This window comes from Microcebus murinus, chromosome 11 (genome assembly GCF_040939455.1).
Source record: "Microcebus murinus isolate Inina chromosome 11, M.murinus_Inina_mat1.0, whole genome shotgun sequence".
In the NCBI taxonomy this organism is placed as follows: Eukaryota; Metazoa; Chordata; class Mammalia; order Primates; family Cheirogaleidae; genus Microcebus; species Microcebus murinus.
In genome coordinates, this window is record NC_134114.1 from 340,264 (window position 1) to 356,242 (window position 15,979).

The following is a 15,979-nucleotide window of genomic DNA, read 5'->3' on the forward strand; positions in this document are numbered from 1 at the left end:
AAGCTCCCTGCTGGCCACACCCAGGGCTCGTGTCACCCTAACCAGAGCCCTGCTGCCACCTGGTGCTCAGGGAACCACATCCAACCCCAACCCCGGTGGCTTCATCTTCCTGCCACGTCAGCTGCACTCGCCTGGCCGTGGGTGCAGAACTTGGGCCGTCAGGCGTCCGGCTGCGGAGGAGACTGGGGGCCACCGCCCAGGCGGGGCTTCGGGGAGCAGCCAGAGAACAGGGAAAGGAACCGTTTTCACACCTGGCTCCTGCCCCTCTTCACACTCACCCCAGGCCTGAACCACGCGTGCTCACGTGACAGGTCACCACTGGGCTTCCCCAGGCTCAGACCCCGTCCACGGGACTCGCCACGGACGCCACGCCCTGTCTGTCTTGCCCTACAGCGGTGTACACGCTCGCTGCCTGGGCCAGTGCCACGGCCGTGCCGAGGGCCACGTGCAGGGCCTGCATCCTCGAGTGCGCACAGAGCCAGGGAGAACACGCCCCGACCTCCGCTCTCCCCAGGCAGCTTCCTGTGTGCCTGGAGCGGACACGTCTGCGTGGACCTCAGTTTTGGGGACCAATCGCACTGTCACGGCTGTAGACGGGCCGCCCCTCGGCGGGAGTGCAGCTGGGTCGGGCCTCCCCGGGCCTGTGACGACGGGTCATCTGATTCTGGACCCTCTGACACCTGCCCTGTCTCCATGGGAACGCCCGGGGTCCCTCCTTGTCCCCGAGGGTGTGCACTTGCCCAGAGATCCCGCCCTGGGCTCTGGGAACCTCCTCGCCACGGCCTTGACCATTTCCTCTCCGCCCACAACATGGCCTCCTTCCCGCCACTCCCCCGTGTGAGTCCCGCCTCTCCTTCCTCTGCTCATGGAGGGACCTTGACGTCAGGGCCTTCTGCGGGGTCTCTAGGGCTGGCTCTCAGGCGTTTGACTTTTGAGCTCTTTTTTATCTCGGAGTTTTTGTTCACAGCCACCGACTTTCACCGTGTCCCTGCTGCGCTCTCGCCTGACTCCAAGGACCCACAGCGGCTGGTTTTCCCGCTTCCTTCTCGCTCTGCACATCTGTGCTCCTCCGGGTGCCTTTTCTCCCGGCTGTGTCCCGCCCGTCCTGCACGTCCGCCTGCTTCCCGGAGATCCCGGCGGTGCCTGGCGCGGCTGGACCCTGTGCCGCCGGCGCAGGTGCTGGTGGGCAAGGCTCCGCCCGGCCCGGGGTGCTCCCTCCGGCTCGGCCGCCCCTCACTGCCTAGTCATGTTCTTGCCAGTCTTCAAGCCAGACCCAGCAACGCCCGTGTGCTGAGACGGGCTCCACGTGTGCTCAGCCCGTGGGCTCCACGTGCTGACGGCGAATCGACGTCAATCTCTCAGCCCACTTGGAGAGCGGGCTCTGAGACCAGGGCTGGCACCTGGCGGCCGCCACGCTAAGGACTTCCAGCTATTTCTCCTCTTTGGTTTCCAAGCACTTACGTGAAATCATGACGCCATCGGCACTGCTGTATTCACGACTTCTTCCCGTGGAAGTCTGCCTTCAGCCAGATCTTCTGGAGACTCGGAGACCCCGCCGTGGCCCAAGCCCGGCCCACAGCTGGTCCCCAGGTGTCCCCAACTCCTGGGCTCCCATCCACGGAGCACTGTCAGCAACCTCACTAGGTCACTGGTGGACAGCCCTGCCCCAGAGGCCGCCCCAAGCAGCCAGAGCAGCGACTGCACACCACTGCCCCCCGTGGGCACGTGACGTGGGGCATGTCCTGCCACTGCCCCCATGGCCACGTGATGGGGGGGGGCATGTCCTGCCACTGCCCCCATGGCCACGTGATGTGGGGGGCATGTCCTGCCACTGCCCCCATGGCCACGTGATGGGGGGGTGTCCTGCCACTGCCCCTGTGGCCACGTGATGTGGGGGGGCATGTCCTGCCACTGCCCCCGTGGCCATGTGATGTGGGGGGCATGTCCTGCCACTGCCCCTGTGGCCACGTGATGTGGGGGGGCATGTCCTGCCACTGCCCCCGTGGCCATGTGATGTGGGGGGGCATGTCCTGCCACTGCCCCTGTGGCCATGTGATGTGGGGGGCATGTCCTGCCACTGCCCCTGTGGCCATGTGATGTGGGGGGGCATGTCCTGCCACTGCCCCCGTGGCCATGTGATGTGGGGGGGCATGTCCTGCCACTGCCCCCATGGCCACGTGATGTGGGGGGGGCATGTCCTGCCACTGCCCCTGTGGCCATGTGATGTGGGGGGGGTGTCCTGCCACTGCCCCTGTGGCCATGTGATGTGGGGGGCATGTCCTGCCACTGCCCCCATGGCCACGTGATGTGGGGGGCATGTCCTGCCACTGCCCCCATGGCCACGTGATGGGGGGGTGTCCTGCCACTGCCCCTGTGGCCACGTGATGTGGGGGGGCATGTCCTGCCACTGCCCCCGTGGCCATGTGATGTGGGGGGCATGTCCTGCCACTGCCCCCGTGGCCATGTGATGTGGGGGGGCATGTCCTGCCACTGCCCCTGTGGCCATGTGATGTGGGGGGCATGTCCTGCCACTGCCCCTGTGGCCATGTGATGTGGGGGGGCATGTCCTGCCACTGCCCCTGTGGCCATGTGATGTGGGGGGGCATGTCCTGCCACTGCCCCCGTGGCCATGTGATGTGGGGGGGCATGTCCTGCCACTGCCCCCATGGCCACGTGATGTGGGGGGGCATGTCCTGCCACTGCCCCTGTGGCCATGTGATGTGGGGGGGGTGTCCTGCCACTGCCCCTGTGGCCATGTGATGTGGGGGGCATGTCCTGCCACTGCCCCTGTGGCCATGTGATGTGGGGGGGGGGTGTCCTGCCACTGCCCCCGTGGCCATGTGATGTGGGGGGGCATGTCCTGCCACTGCCCCCGTGGCCATGTGATGTGGGGGGGCATGTCCTGCCACTGCCCCTGTGGCCATGTGATGTGGGGGGGCATGTCCTGCCACTGCCCCTGTGGCCATGTGATGTGGGGGGGCATGTCCTGCCACTGCCCCCATGGCCATGTTATGTGGGGGGGCATGTCCTGCCACTGCCCCCGTGGCCATGTGATGTAGGGGGGCATGTCCTGCCACTGCCCCCATGGCCACGTGATGTGGGGGGGCATGTCCTGCCACTGCCCCTGTGGCCACGTGATGTGGGGGGGCATGTCCTGCCACTGCCCCTGTGGCCATGTGATGTGGGGGGGCATGTCCTGCCACTGCCCCTGTGGCCACATGACATGGGGGGGCATGTCCTGTCACTGCCCCTGTGGCCATGTGATGTGGGGGGGCATGTCCTGCCACTGCCCCTGTGGCCACATGACATGGGGGGGCATGTCCTGCCACTGCCCCCATGACCACATGATGTAGGTCATGTCCTGTCACTGCCCCTGTGGCCACATGACATGGGGGCATATTCTGCCACTGCCCCCCCATGGCCACGTGACGTGGGGGGGCATGTCCTACCACTGCCTCCGTGGCCAAGTGACAGGGGCATGTCCTGCCACTGCCCCCATGGCTAAGTAACATGGGGCATGTCCTGCCACTGCTCCTGTGGCCACATGACATGGGGGCATATTCTGCCACTGCCCCCCGTGGCCACGTGACATGGGGGGCATGTCCTGCCACTGCCTCCGTGGCCAAGTGACAGGGGCATGTCCTGCCACTGCCCCCGTGGCCACGTGATGTGGTGGGCATGTCCTGCCACTGCCCCCATGGCTAAGTAACATGGGGCATGTCCTGCCACTGCCCCTGTGGCCACATGACGTGGGGGCACATCATGCCCCCGCTGTGCCTCAGATACCCCCCACAGGCAGCCGCCACCCTTCCCTGCTCAGGACAGTCACTCTGGGTCCTCCACCCTTGGGTTTCCAACCAGGCTCGTGCAATCCACCGTTTGAGGTCCATGGAGGGGACCCTCCATAGTTGGTTTTGCTGTGAGAACTCCAGCCCGGGCCACTCCCCGTTTCAGCCCAGCCGCCAGAACTGTGGCTCCCAAAGCCACACGAGCCGCCAGCCCAGCCTTCCCTCCATGGCTCTGAGGTTTGAATCCGAAGCCCGCAAATGCTCTGCAGGGCCCAGAGGGGTCACGGCTCAGTCCCCGTCTGGGCTGATGGAGGGACGGTTCCCAGGTCCCGAGCAAGACCTCGTCTCTATAAAAAATAATAAAATTAGCCAGGCATGGTAGCACGGGCCCGTAGTCCCAGCTACTCTGGAGGCTGAGGCAGGAGGATCCCTGAAACCCAGGAGTTTGAGGCTGCAGACAGCAGAATATTCTTTTTTTCCAGTGCTTATGAAACATTCACCAAGATAGGTTAGGTTTTATATTCTGGGCCATAAAATCATCTTTTAAAGAATTTAAAAGAATAGAACTCATAACAAATGATGTTCTTTGACCATAATAAAATTAAACCAGAATTCAATAAAATAAAGATACCTGGAAAATCCCCAAATATGTGTAAATTAAACAACCTTCTAAATAACCCATGAGTTAAAGAGAAAATCCCAAGGAAAATTAGAAAGTATTTTGAACTAAACGAAAGTGAAAACCCAGCATATCAAACTTTGTGTGATATAGTTAAAGGCATGCTTAGAGAGCAACTTACAGCATTAAATGCTTATAAGGTAAGAATGGTTTAAAATCAATGATTTAAGCTTCTATCCTAAGACTGTAAGGAAAAAATCCAAGACTTAAATCCATAGTAAATAGAAGGAAAAAATTAAAAATGTAAAAGTGTTAATTAATTAAATAGAAAATGGACAAATACACAAATTCAAAGCTTCCACTTTAAAAAACTAGAAAGAGAGGAAATTAAGTCTAAATCAAGCAAGAGGAAGAAAATAATAAAGATAAGAACAGATATCAATAAAATTGAACACAGAAAAATAAAGATACTCAATGAAAGTAATAGTAACTTCTTTGGGAAGAAAAATGAATAAAACTGATAAACTTCTAACCGAACTGACCAAGAAAAAGTGAGAAAAGACACAATTTCCAATGGAATGAAAGAAGAGACATCATTACAGAACATATAGACATTAAAAGATCAACATGGTAATTTTTTTTTTCTTGAGACCGAGTCTTGCTCTGTCGCACCAGGCTACAGTGAGTGCCGTGGTGTCAGCCTAGCTCACAGCAACCTCAAACTCCTGTGCTCAAGCGATCCTCCTGCCTCAGCCTCCCGAGTAACTAGGACTACGGGCATGTGCCACCATGCCTGGCTAATTTTTTCTATATATTTTTAGTTGTCCAATTAATTTCTTTCTATTATTAGTAGAGACAGGGTCTCACTCTTGCTCAGGCTGGTCTCGAACTCCTGAGCTCAAACGATCCACCCACCACAGCCTCCCAGAGTACTAGGATTACAGGCGTGAGCCACTGCACCCGGCCAACATGGTAATATCTTGAACAACTCTGTATCCATAAAGTTCATAAAGCGGAAGAAAGAATCAATTCTGGCCAGGCATGGTGTCTCATGCCTATAATCCTAGCACTTTGGGATGCCAAGGTGGGAGGATCTATTAGTCCAGGAGTTCAAGACCAGCCTGCACAACATAGCAAAACTCCATCTCTTAAAAAAAAAATTACCTAGGCATGGTGGTGTATGACTGTAGTCCCAGCTATGTGGGAGGCTAAGGCAGGAGGATCGGTTGAGCCCAGGAGTTCAAGGTTACAGTGAGCTATAATATGATCAGTGCACTCCAGCCTGGGCAACAGAGCAAGAACCTATCTCTAAAACACACACACACACACACACACACACAGTCCCATTTACAATAACAACAAAAATATAAAATCTAACGTATGCCTAACTCTAATATAAACATGCAGAATCTGCTGAAAACTACAGAACGCTGATGAAAATAATTAAAGAAAGCCTAGATAAAACATAGGACATACCATGTTCAGGGGTTAGTAGAGTATTGTTAGAATATCAATTCTCCCCAAATTGATGTACTCGCTTATCACAATCCCAATCAAAAGCCAAGCAGGAATTTTTATAGACATTAATCAATAAGCTGATTCTAAAAATCATATGGAAAAACAAAGGAACTGGATCAACCAAAACAATTTTGAAAAAGAACAAAATTGAAAGATTGAGACTATCTGACACTGACTTATTTTATAGCCACGTCAGTCAAGAGGGCATGGCGTTTTTGAAAGGTCCGACGTACAGATGAATAGAACAGGACAGAGAGTCCAGAAATAGACCCACGAAAATATCGTCTGTTAATTTTTCATTTTCAGAACTTTTCAGAGGTTTGAAGGTCACTCAGTGGAGAAAGGGCAGGTTCGTACGCAGTGCGGAAACGACTGGGCATCGACTGCAAAACCATGTCTCGACTCTCATACCTCATACCCCAGTTAGCTGAAAAATGGATCACGGAGCTCAATGTAGAACATAAAAATTTGAAAGAAAACGTAAAAGAAAAGTCTCTGTAACCTCAGGTTGGGCAACGAGTTCCTAGATGCTGCACCGAAGTCGTGCTCCAGAAGAAAAGAAATCGATACATTGGACGCTGTCAAAATTAAATGTTTTCGTTCTCTGTAACGGCCTGTCAAGTGAATGAAAAGACAAGCCACAGTCCAGGAGGAAATATTTACGAATCACACAGATGAAGAGGACACGTGTGCAAAGGGTGCGAAGGACGCTGTCAAGTGGGCAGTGAGAAGCCAACAGCCTGATGCCCCTAAACGGGCAAAAGATCTGAAGGGCTGTTCGCCAAAGACGACGTACAGACGGCGAATAAACACATGGCAAGACGCTCAGCGTCCTCAGTCACAGGGAAATGCACGTTAAAACCACAGGAAGATGCCAGGATACTCCTATTAAAATGACTCTGAAAAAAATAATCCCACGAGCAAAACCGAGGACGCCAGGCAGCCGGGACTCTCACTCGTGCCGGTGGGAACGCGCCACGGGACAGCCACTTGGAAACCAGTCTGGCGGTTTCTCATGAAGTTAGTAATATACCACAAGGCACAGTCGTCACACTCAGGAATTTACCCAAATGAAATGAAGACCCGTGTTCACAGAAAACCTTGTATGTGAGCGTCAACCACTGTCCTACCCACGAACACGGAAGCCTGGAAACCAGCAGTTGAACGGGCACACGCGGTGGCATGTCCACATGTGGACACCCTCAGCAGTGACAGGGAACCAGCAGCACGGTGCGTCTCAGCCTTGAGGCTCCACTCACTGGGCGGCCTGAGGAAGGTGCCGGAAGGGGCTGCACAGGGACGAGGACACAGGCCGGGCGTGTCTGACCACAGCCCGCAACAGAGGGAAGCACTGGGCATAGAACTCCTCTTCATCTTCATCGTGGTGGTGGTGGTCACAGCCCACGGAACGCCAGGAAGAATTTTAGCGTGCGCAGACTCCAAGCGAGCACCAGAACACGCCCCCTGCGGTCACCACACGCGTGAACTCCGGCTGGAGTCGAGCAGTCAGTGCCAGCACCCGGCCTGACACAGGCACTCGAGGCTCCGTGAGCGTGCCCCCACGCCTGCGCTGGACACCACGGCCCGCAGCCCGGCTGAACCTCGAAAGGAAACCTGGCGGCTCTGACGTGTGCAGGGAGACGCCACCCGCTCTGGGCGTGCCCCGATGTACTTCCACAACCTTCTCCACCCCGACCCCCATTTCCCTCCCCAATCTCCCACTTCTCTCGCTCCCCACCACCCGCACCTGCGCCGGGCTCTGCAGCCACGGCCGGCGGGGCCATCTCTCCCGCCTTTACCAGCACGGCCGGCCCAGGGCTCACAGCCCAGGAGCCTGAGGAGCTAGGCACGGAGACGCCCGGCCAGCCCCGAGCGCTCCTGCACACACCCCAACCGCTCCAGCTCTCAGTTTCCCCGTCTGCAAATAGCACCGACCACAGGCACGACATCCGCACCAGCCCTGGGTGTCTTACGAATTCACAGTCCCCTGCGGTGACCTCTCTCTGGTTACCCTGCAGAGAGTGAGGACTGGGAACGAAAGCTGGATCTGCTGTTGCTCTTGCTTGATTTGCTTATTTTGCTCAGCTTGGGGATATCTTTAAACTTCAAAAAGAGTCTGTAACTCCCGAGTTTGAGAACCCCTCTCCTGGAGATATCCAGGAGAGCCCTCAGCACGTCACCTGCCTGAGGCAGTCAAAACAAACTTCCAGAAGCTTCTGTGGCTCAGGGGACATGGAGCAAGACTCTGGGAGGGGCTTGAACTCCTTTTCCAAGACAGAGTAGGAGGTGCCGCTGCTCCGGCCTGGCGGGGAGCCAGCACAGGCACCGGGAGGGCCACACTCCCCGGGACAGACGTCCCCTCCAAGGCCCCCACCCTCGGGCAGCTCCGCACACCCCCGTGCCACAGGGCAGGGGGTGAGCAAGGCCTGCGCCACCCTCCCTGCCTCAGGCTCCAGACGCTGGCCCGACGGTCAGGGCCTGGGCTCAGCCGCAGCCAGGACGGCCCAGTGGGGCGTCAGGCACAGGCCTGGTGTGCACAGATGTCCCCAGAGCTGGCTGAGAGGGCAGGACAGCCTGCCGGGCGCTGCGACTCCCCACAACACTGGCCCAGGGCGAGAGAAGCCCCCACCTCCAGGCAGGGGGGACAGGAGGGGCAGAGGGGGCCTCGGGGCTGGTCCAGGGGTGAGGACACGGTGCACACTTCACGGAGATTGTGCAGGCCCCTGCGTTCTACAGCCCAGTGCAAAAGTCTAAGAAGGACTTTGCGATTCTCAGTTTTGAACAGGTATAAGGAAAAGAGCAACGCAGCCAACTTTGGCTAAGAGCCCGGCACACATTTCCAGCTCTTATTTTACTAGCAGTGAGAGATATTAATAGAACAACTTTAAAGGAAAAATAATTACACTTGAGAATCTGCATGCTAAAACACTGTGATAGGTAATGAAGTTTGAAAACACTTCCTCCACTGCAAGCACGTCTCCAAGAGGAAGCTGAGCCGCCCCCACCGACCCGGGCAGAGCCGGGATGCACCTGAGCCTGCTCCAAGAAGGGGCCCATCTGGGACACACGGCTGCACTTCCAAGGGGGGGGTCTCCAAGCGCCCCCGATCTGAGAGTCTCCCTGGAAAGTAAACAGGAGCCCAGCGGGCTCCAGGAACTCGGCTTCTCACGGATTTTCATTGCTTATGAAAGACGTGATTTCCAAGTTCATCGATCCTCACCGAAACCCACCCCCTCAGCAAAGGCAAAGACCACGGAGAACCTGCTCCCTACCCCCGTCCCCATCCTCAGCCCCGCTGGCCGGGCACCCACCGGGCTCTGCAGGGAAACTGAGGAAGCAGAAGCCCTGAGAAGCCCAGGTTCCACCCACGGCTCGGGGAGCCGCGAGAAGGAGCAACGTGAACACAGGGAACAGCGAGGCCTTAGAGAGTCAGCTGGTGGGGGGTGGAGGCGATAAACCAAAATGCAGGGGCCTGGAGGGGACAAGGAGAGACCAGCCGGCCAGAGCCAACCCCTGCCGAGGCCGGGCGAGCGCCGTGCCCGGAGAACCAGCGTCCCCTCCTCCTCTGCGTGTGTCGGAAGCGTTCTCATAAAAAGCCGCAAGTGCAGAAGGCAAGACCCCCGTCCTCACCCGGCCCTCCGGCAGCGGCACAGTCAGAGGAGCCGTCTCCTCCTCTTCCTGGTGAGGGGTCACCTCAGGCCGCGTCCAGAGCATGGGGACAGCGCCCCGAGGTCAAGCGGTGCTGGGAAGAGCACGGCCCACCCCGCCGATGAGTCAGCAGCGGATTTACCAGAGAAGCCGCTCGATTGTTTTCAGGTTCCCTCTTCATTGACAAGAAAGACCAGAGACTGCAGGAAGAATGGTTTTCACACTGGGGCACACAGGGCCACCGGGCTGTGGGCTGCTCTCTCCATCCCGACCCACGGGAACCCAGAGTGCGGCCGACCCCATCCCAGGGACACGGTCCAAGAGCACGCTTTGGAGGCTTGTGGCTTCTTGCTAACTGCAAACCACCACAATCTAAGGGCCTCGGCGAGGACCTGAGCAAGCATGACGTTGCGTGTGACCGAGCTTGAACACGTGTGACGCTGCGTGTGGTCAGGGTGCCGGGGTGGACACTCACCTCCAGCAGCAGCCGTCCCTCCAGCACAGCGGACCCTCCGCGAGGACGGCCTCCCAGCGCGGGGCCCCCGGCCGCCGAGCACTTCTCCTGCACAACTGCGGACAAGAGGAGACACGTTAGGCCCTTCCCCAGACCCCAGGCCTGGCCACGCTTTCCTTCAGTTCTGTGTTCTCGTGTTTCCCCACCCTTCCCCTGGCTCTTGCAGTTAGACGGCCAGGAGGGGTCCGAAGACATCAGAGGCCTCTGCTCTCATTGTTAATCCCTGTTCTAGTACACTCTGTACACTCAACACGCACGATCAGAAAGTGAATCTCTGAGCAGCCACGCACAGAGCAGGAGGGCGGCCCAGCCGGCCTTCCAGCCTCTGATGCCCTGATGGACCTGAGACCCTGACGGGGCTGGCGGGAGCCCCAAGGTGACAGTCAGACCTCGGTGGCATCCCACCCCCAGGTCCTGCAAGGGAGCCACCAAAGCCCAGGAGAGGGGATGGTGGCTGCATCCAGAGGCCCCAGGGTAGATTTGGGTTCAGTGCAGACTAGGCAAGTGGGCCAAACTGGGGGGCAGGGAACCGCATACAGCATCTGGTCACCTGTCCCCAGACCCAGACCACCACACGATGAGAAGGGTGGGGGTTTGGGAATCGAGATCTGCTCAGGTGGGTGCGGGCCCAATGGGCGAGTGGGACTTGGCCCGTCCTGCAACCATAAACCAAACCCTCCCCGAAGTCTCCCTCAAACCCTAACCCTAACCCTTCCCCGCCCATCAATCCAACCCTAACCCTGACCACCCCCCACCCCTCCCTCCAACCCTAACCCTAACCCTTCCCTGCCCCTCCCTTCAACCCTAACCATGACCACCCCCCACCTCTCTCTCCAACCCTAACCCTAACCCTTCCACACCCCTCCCTCCAACAGTAACCCTCCCCTGCCCCTCCATCCAACCCTAACCCTGAGCCCCCACTCGCCTCCAACCCTAACCCTGACAACCCCCACACCCATCCCTCCAACCCTAACCCTGATCCCCCTGACCCTCCCTCCAACCCAAACCATGACCCCCTGCCCCTTCCTCCAAACCTAACCCTGACCACCCCCCCACCCCACCCTAGAACCCTAACTGCCCCCTCCCTCCAAGCCTAACCCCAACCACCCCCCACCCCACCCTAGAACCCTAACTGCCCCCCACCCCTCCCTCCAAGCCTAACCCTGCCCCTCCTGCTCCTCCATCCAACCCTAACCCTGACCACCACCATCCCCCTCCTCCCTCCAACTCTAACCCTGACCATCCCCCTTGCCCCTCCCTCCATCCCTAACCCTGACCACCACCACCCCCCTCCTTCCATCCCTAACCCTGACCTCCCCCTCCCCCGCTCCCGCCCCGCCCCTCCCGCCTCGCGTGCCCGCCGGGCGCCGCCCACTTCCCCGCGGCGGCGCTGTCACGCGATGGGGCGCCGGGCCTCGCGTGCGAGCCGAGCCCCCGCCCCCGCCCGCCGCCTGGGCGAGACGCCAGGGCGACCGCGGACCGCGACCGGCGGCGGCGGGCAGAGCCGGGGCCCCATGGCAGAGCGCGGCCGCCACCTGCGCTCCCGCTCGGCTCCCGTCGGGCTCCTCTGAGGGTCGCCTGGGAGGGGCGCCCCTCGCTCAAGGGTCCTGGGGGAGGGGCGCCACGGAGGCCCGGCCCGCCACAGTGGGAAGGCCGTGGGGAGCAGGTGTCCTTCCTGGGGGCCGAGGGAGGTGGGAAGTCCCCGCGGCCCCACCAGGCACCTTCCAAGGAGGAGAGCCCCCCAGGCCCCGGCGGGCTGCGGCCAGGGTCACCCAGCTGTGCGCAGCCCTGGGCAGAGCCGGGCCACAGGCCAGGGCTGCCCACTCAGGGGGGAACAGGCCGCCTGGGCGCCCGCTGTCTCCTGCCAGCTCCCACTCCCCACTCTGCCAGCAAGCGCCGGGAACAGGGCACGTCTGGCGGGAAGGCACCCGTGCAGTCCCTTGAGCGGCCCCCACCCACCCTGTCACGCCATCTGCCTGGGCCTGGGGTGCTGGAAACTCTCTGTTCTCACTGGGGGTCACCCCCTGCCCCACCACAGCCCCCTTCTGAGAGCCCCTCAGGACACCTCTGCCCAGAAGCTGCACGGATGCCCCAAGGAGCCTCGGCTCACGTCCCCCAACTCCTGCTCTTCCCAGAACTCCCCTGCAAACCGCACCAAGCAGAGTTCCAGACAGGGGCTCCCAGGGAAGGCGGGGAGGTGGGGTGCTCCTTGGCGGGTGAGGTGCTGGGAGGACACAGGCCCACCTCTGCCCCCTGCCCCCAAGTCCCAGCTGCTTCTCCAAACCCCTGTGCAATTTCCACGTCAAATTAAAGGACCAGAGCCTCCTAGTTTCCAAACATTCAAACTCTCCCTTCCTTTGCTTCTCAAGAACTAAGAGATAAATGGTTTTGCTTTTGAAGATGAACCACAAAACATACGTCCTGGAAGAAAATGCCACTGAGTGATTCTTGGTGGCTACGGGTTGAAATGCCTCACAGGGCAGGTATCTCCTGAACGGGCATTGTCCGTCCTGGCTTCCACTCAGGACAGGGACGGAGGAGACGCCTGAGACCGTCCCAAAGGCCATCTGTGCAGACAAACCAGCTCCTCTCCAGCCAGTTCTGGAGGAGCAGTCTGAGCGCCCCGGGGTGACAAAGACCGAGAGTGAAGAGGAGCCACACTCCCGGGGGCAGGTCTGCAGGCCCGTTCCTCCACAGGGAGCCCTGCTGCAGCCTGGAGAAGCCGGTGGCTGGGCACCGCCAGGACAAGGCCACCGGTCAGGCTGTCGGGGCAGGGGCCAGGACGCAGGGCCCTGGAGAGCCCCGGGCCTCCTAGAAGACGCCAGGCACCTGGTGAGGGAGCAGAGCGCAGTTCAGAGCCCACCCTGCGCGTGTGGGGCTGGGGGGGGTGGAGGCCCCTGCCCCATCCACAGAGCACTGTGGCCTCCATCCCGGGAAGGGGGGATGAGCGTGCCTCACCCACACTGAAAAGGTTGGGGGTCCTCCCTTCCCTCGATGCACAAGGGTGGGCTCATCCACTTCCCCAAAAGAGAGCGTCTGCCCACAGTGGACCTGTGCCTGGGACCACCTGGTCCAAGCCGGCCAGCAAAGGGAGGGGTTTCCAGAGGAGCCTCAGCCGCGGGGATGCAGGGACGTGTGTGGCAGGGATGGGCAGGTGCCCCGCAGCCAGGCACTTCACTTCTTGTCACCCCCTATGAGCCAGGTGAGCACCAACAGGTGAGAAAACAGGTGAGGAGGAGCAGAGGCAGCGGCAGCGACCAGACCCCAGGGTGCGGTGGGAGGGGGTGCTTCCCCTATGCTAGGCGGGGGGCTGGGACCGCCTGTGACTGCCTGTCCCCACAGTGCCACTCTGGAGTTTGAAAATTTGAAGACAGGCACCCATGAGTGAGTGTGTGTGTGTGCGCACATATGGGCATATGGGGGTGCGTGAGGGCTGCGTGTGGATGCCGTGTGGGGGGCTTGCGGCAGCAAGAGCGTGAAGAGAGGACCTGGGAGCTGAGGACGCAGCGCCGCGCTGCACGCGTGAGACGGTGCTCACGGTGGGCAGGGGGCAGGAGTGAGTGGTAGAAAGGGCCCCGCCAGTGGGCACTGGTGTTGGCACCATGGGCAAGAGGGGTCAGAAATGCCGTTCAAAGCCCCAAATCCCTTATCCCAGATAAACATGCTTATTCCACACACACATGACATGTAGAAATCAGGGCACAGTCCACGATGTATGTTGCATTTTCCATAGAAAAACCTCCATATTTTTAAAAATGCACCAAGCTATAGAGATTTCATACTTCCATGCAGCTCAAAAAAAAAAAAAAAAAAAAAAAAAACCATAAAAAATGCATTTCCTCGGAGCCAGAGAAGACCAGGGAGGCTGCAGCTGGCAGTGCCCACGCGATTCTCTGGTTGAGAGGACACACCACTGCCTGAGGTCACACGCCTGGGAGCCCGGGGTCTGCCGGACCGCCAGTCACAGGCCGTCCTGCAGAGGAAACGCACCCCTGCCTTCAAACCCTGTGTTATCATGGGAGATGCAACCAAAATAGCTCTTTGGGGGAAAAATGTTTGTGCACAGTGTAGGCCCATATTCTCTTCGTGATGTGAAACATCTGGCATAAGCAAACCATTTGGGCATTCTTGTGAAGTTTCCACATATCAGAGGAAAGTACACCCGTACAGCCAAGGGTTCAAGAAACGTTCTGTAAAACAAAACTCAAAAAAGGGCTGGTGGTTTTTAAAAACCCAAGTATTTATCCAGTAAGTCGACGCAGACACACGGTGTAAAGAAAAGGGACAAGACACCACGCAGGACCTGCTAGCCTCACCCCAGGCGTGCCGCCCTGGCCCGCCTGTTCAGACAGGTGTGACGCGGGTGACACGCGTGGAGTGGCGGTGGCAGCAGTTCCAGCCGACGCTCCTGTTTGCTGGTGACGCCGCGGGGCCCCGTGAGTCCTGTGCCGCCCACCTGCCCGGCTCCTGCACTGTCCTGCCAAAGAGTGCCTAGCTCGGCTGTCAAGAGTATCTGGTGCGTGTTTGTAAATAATGAAGTTATGAAGCCGAGTCACCGTGAGTCTGCAGACAGCACCGGCGTGGGGTTGGCCTGCCTGCCTGCCGTCATCATCTTCAATTCCTCAGACCCCTCAGTCACACGGCACGGTAAGCATCACTCCTTTCAGGGCCTTGCAGCGTTCACAGTTGGGAGACACGGCCTTAGCCGCGCGTGCCGTGCACGGGGCCCCGGGAAGGCCAGCGCACAGAGACCCACGCCGCCACTCCCTTCCGCAGCGTCTCGGACTGCCCGTCCCCGAGCCGGGGGCGCAGCGGAGAAGGAGACGGGAGACACCGGCACGAGCTAAGCGTGAAGGAGGGAAACAGAGCAGGGGACGGAGAAGTTCTGTCAGAGCCTGGGGCAGAGGCTGTGATGTTGAGATCCTGGCCGGGGGCCAGGTGCGGGGGCCACGCCTGGGATTCCCAGAGCTTTGGGAGGCTGAGGCAGGAGGATGACTTGAGCCCAGGAGTTGGAGGCTGCGGTGAGCTGTGATGACGCCACGGCACTCCAGCCTGCCTGACGGAGCAAAACCCAAAAATACGTGGCCAGGGAAGGCCGCCTGAGGGGCCCAGTGGGGGGTCCTGGCCCTCAGAACTACAGGCGTGCTGTGTTACAGGACGGCCTCTCTGCGCAAGGCCCACCTCCCCGCCAGGAGCGCCGCTGCCGTCATGCCCCGTCTAGAGCCTCCCAGGCTGGCTCACCGCGGCCCCGCGGCTGCCGCTGCCCACCCCTCTGCTCGCCCACCACGTCCCGAGGCTCAGACCGGCCTCCGTGAGACAGGGTGGCCGTGATCGTAGCATCGAGGAACACGCTGGCCGTTCTCGTGTTGACATTTCTCTTCTCAAAGGGACCAGGTGCCCGAAAACGCCAAGTGCACCTAAAAGCATGTCTCACAGACATGCACGCGTGCACTCTCCCGGGACACGGCCGCTCCTCGGGCCCCCCGCCCTCCTGCTCCCTGGGGACGTGCTCTCCGGCCACCAGCTGGGACCCCAGGACCCACCCAGAGCTCATGGGCTGCCTCCTTGCAGCTTCTCAGTTTCAGTTTTCTTTGTTCCCTCTGTTTATGTTTTATTCTGAGACAATGTCAAATGTACAGAAACGTTATGAGAATGGCACAGAGCACCCCGACACCCTTTGCCCACGGACGCCACCTAAAGGTCTTACCAGCTGTCCCAGCACCGTCCCTGCAGCCAGGGCTGCGCCGTGCCCCTCGCCACGCCGCCCTACCCCGCCGCCTCCCCGCCCGTCCCGTCTCTCCCGGGTCCTCATGGCCTTCCGGACCTCTTGAGGGTCACAGGCAAGGTCTTTTGCAGACTGCGCTTCACTTGGGGTTTGTCTGCTGTGTCCTG

General features: G+C 59.5%; 1 protein-coding gene across 1 annotated transcript in view; it reads right to left on the reverse strand.

Moving 5' to 3' along the window:
• AHRR (aryl hydrocarbon receptor repressor) overlaps window positions 1–15,979 on the reverse strand; it is an 81,063-nt gene that overhangs the window by 37,774 nt on the left and 27,310 nt on the right. Inside the window, exon 4 of the mRNA XM_076007916.1 lies at window positions 10,049–10,143. Within this exon, the coding sequence (XP_075864031.1) occupies window positions 10,049–10,143 (95 nt within the window). The remainder of the gene's footprint in view (window positions 1–10,048; window positions 10,144–15,979) is intronic.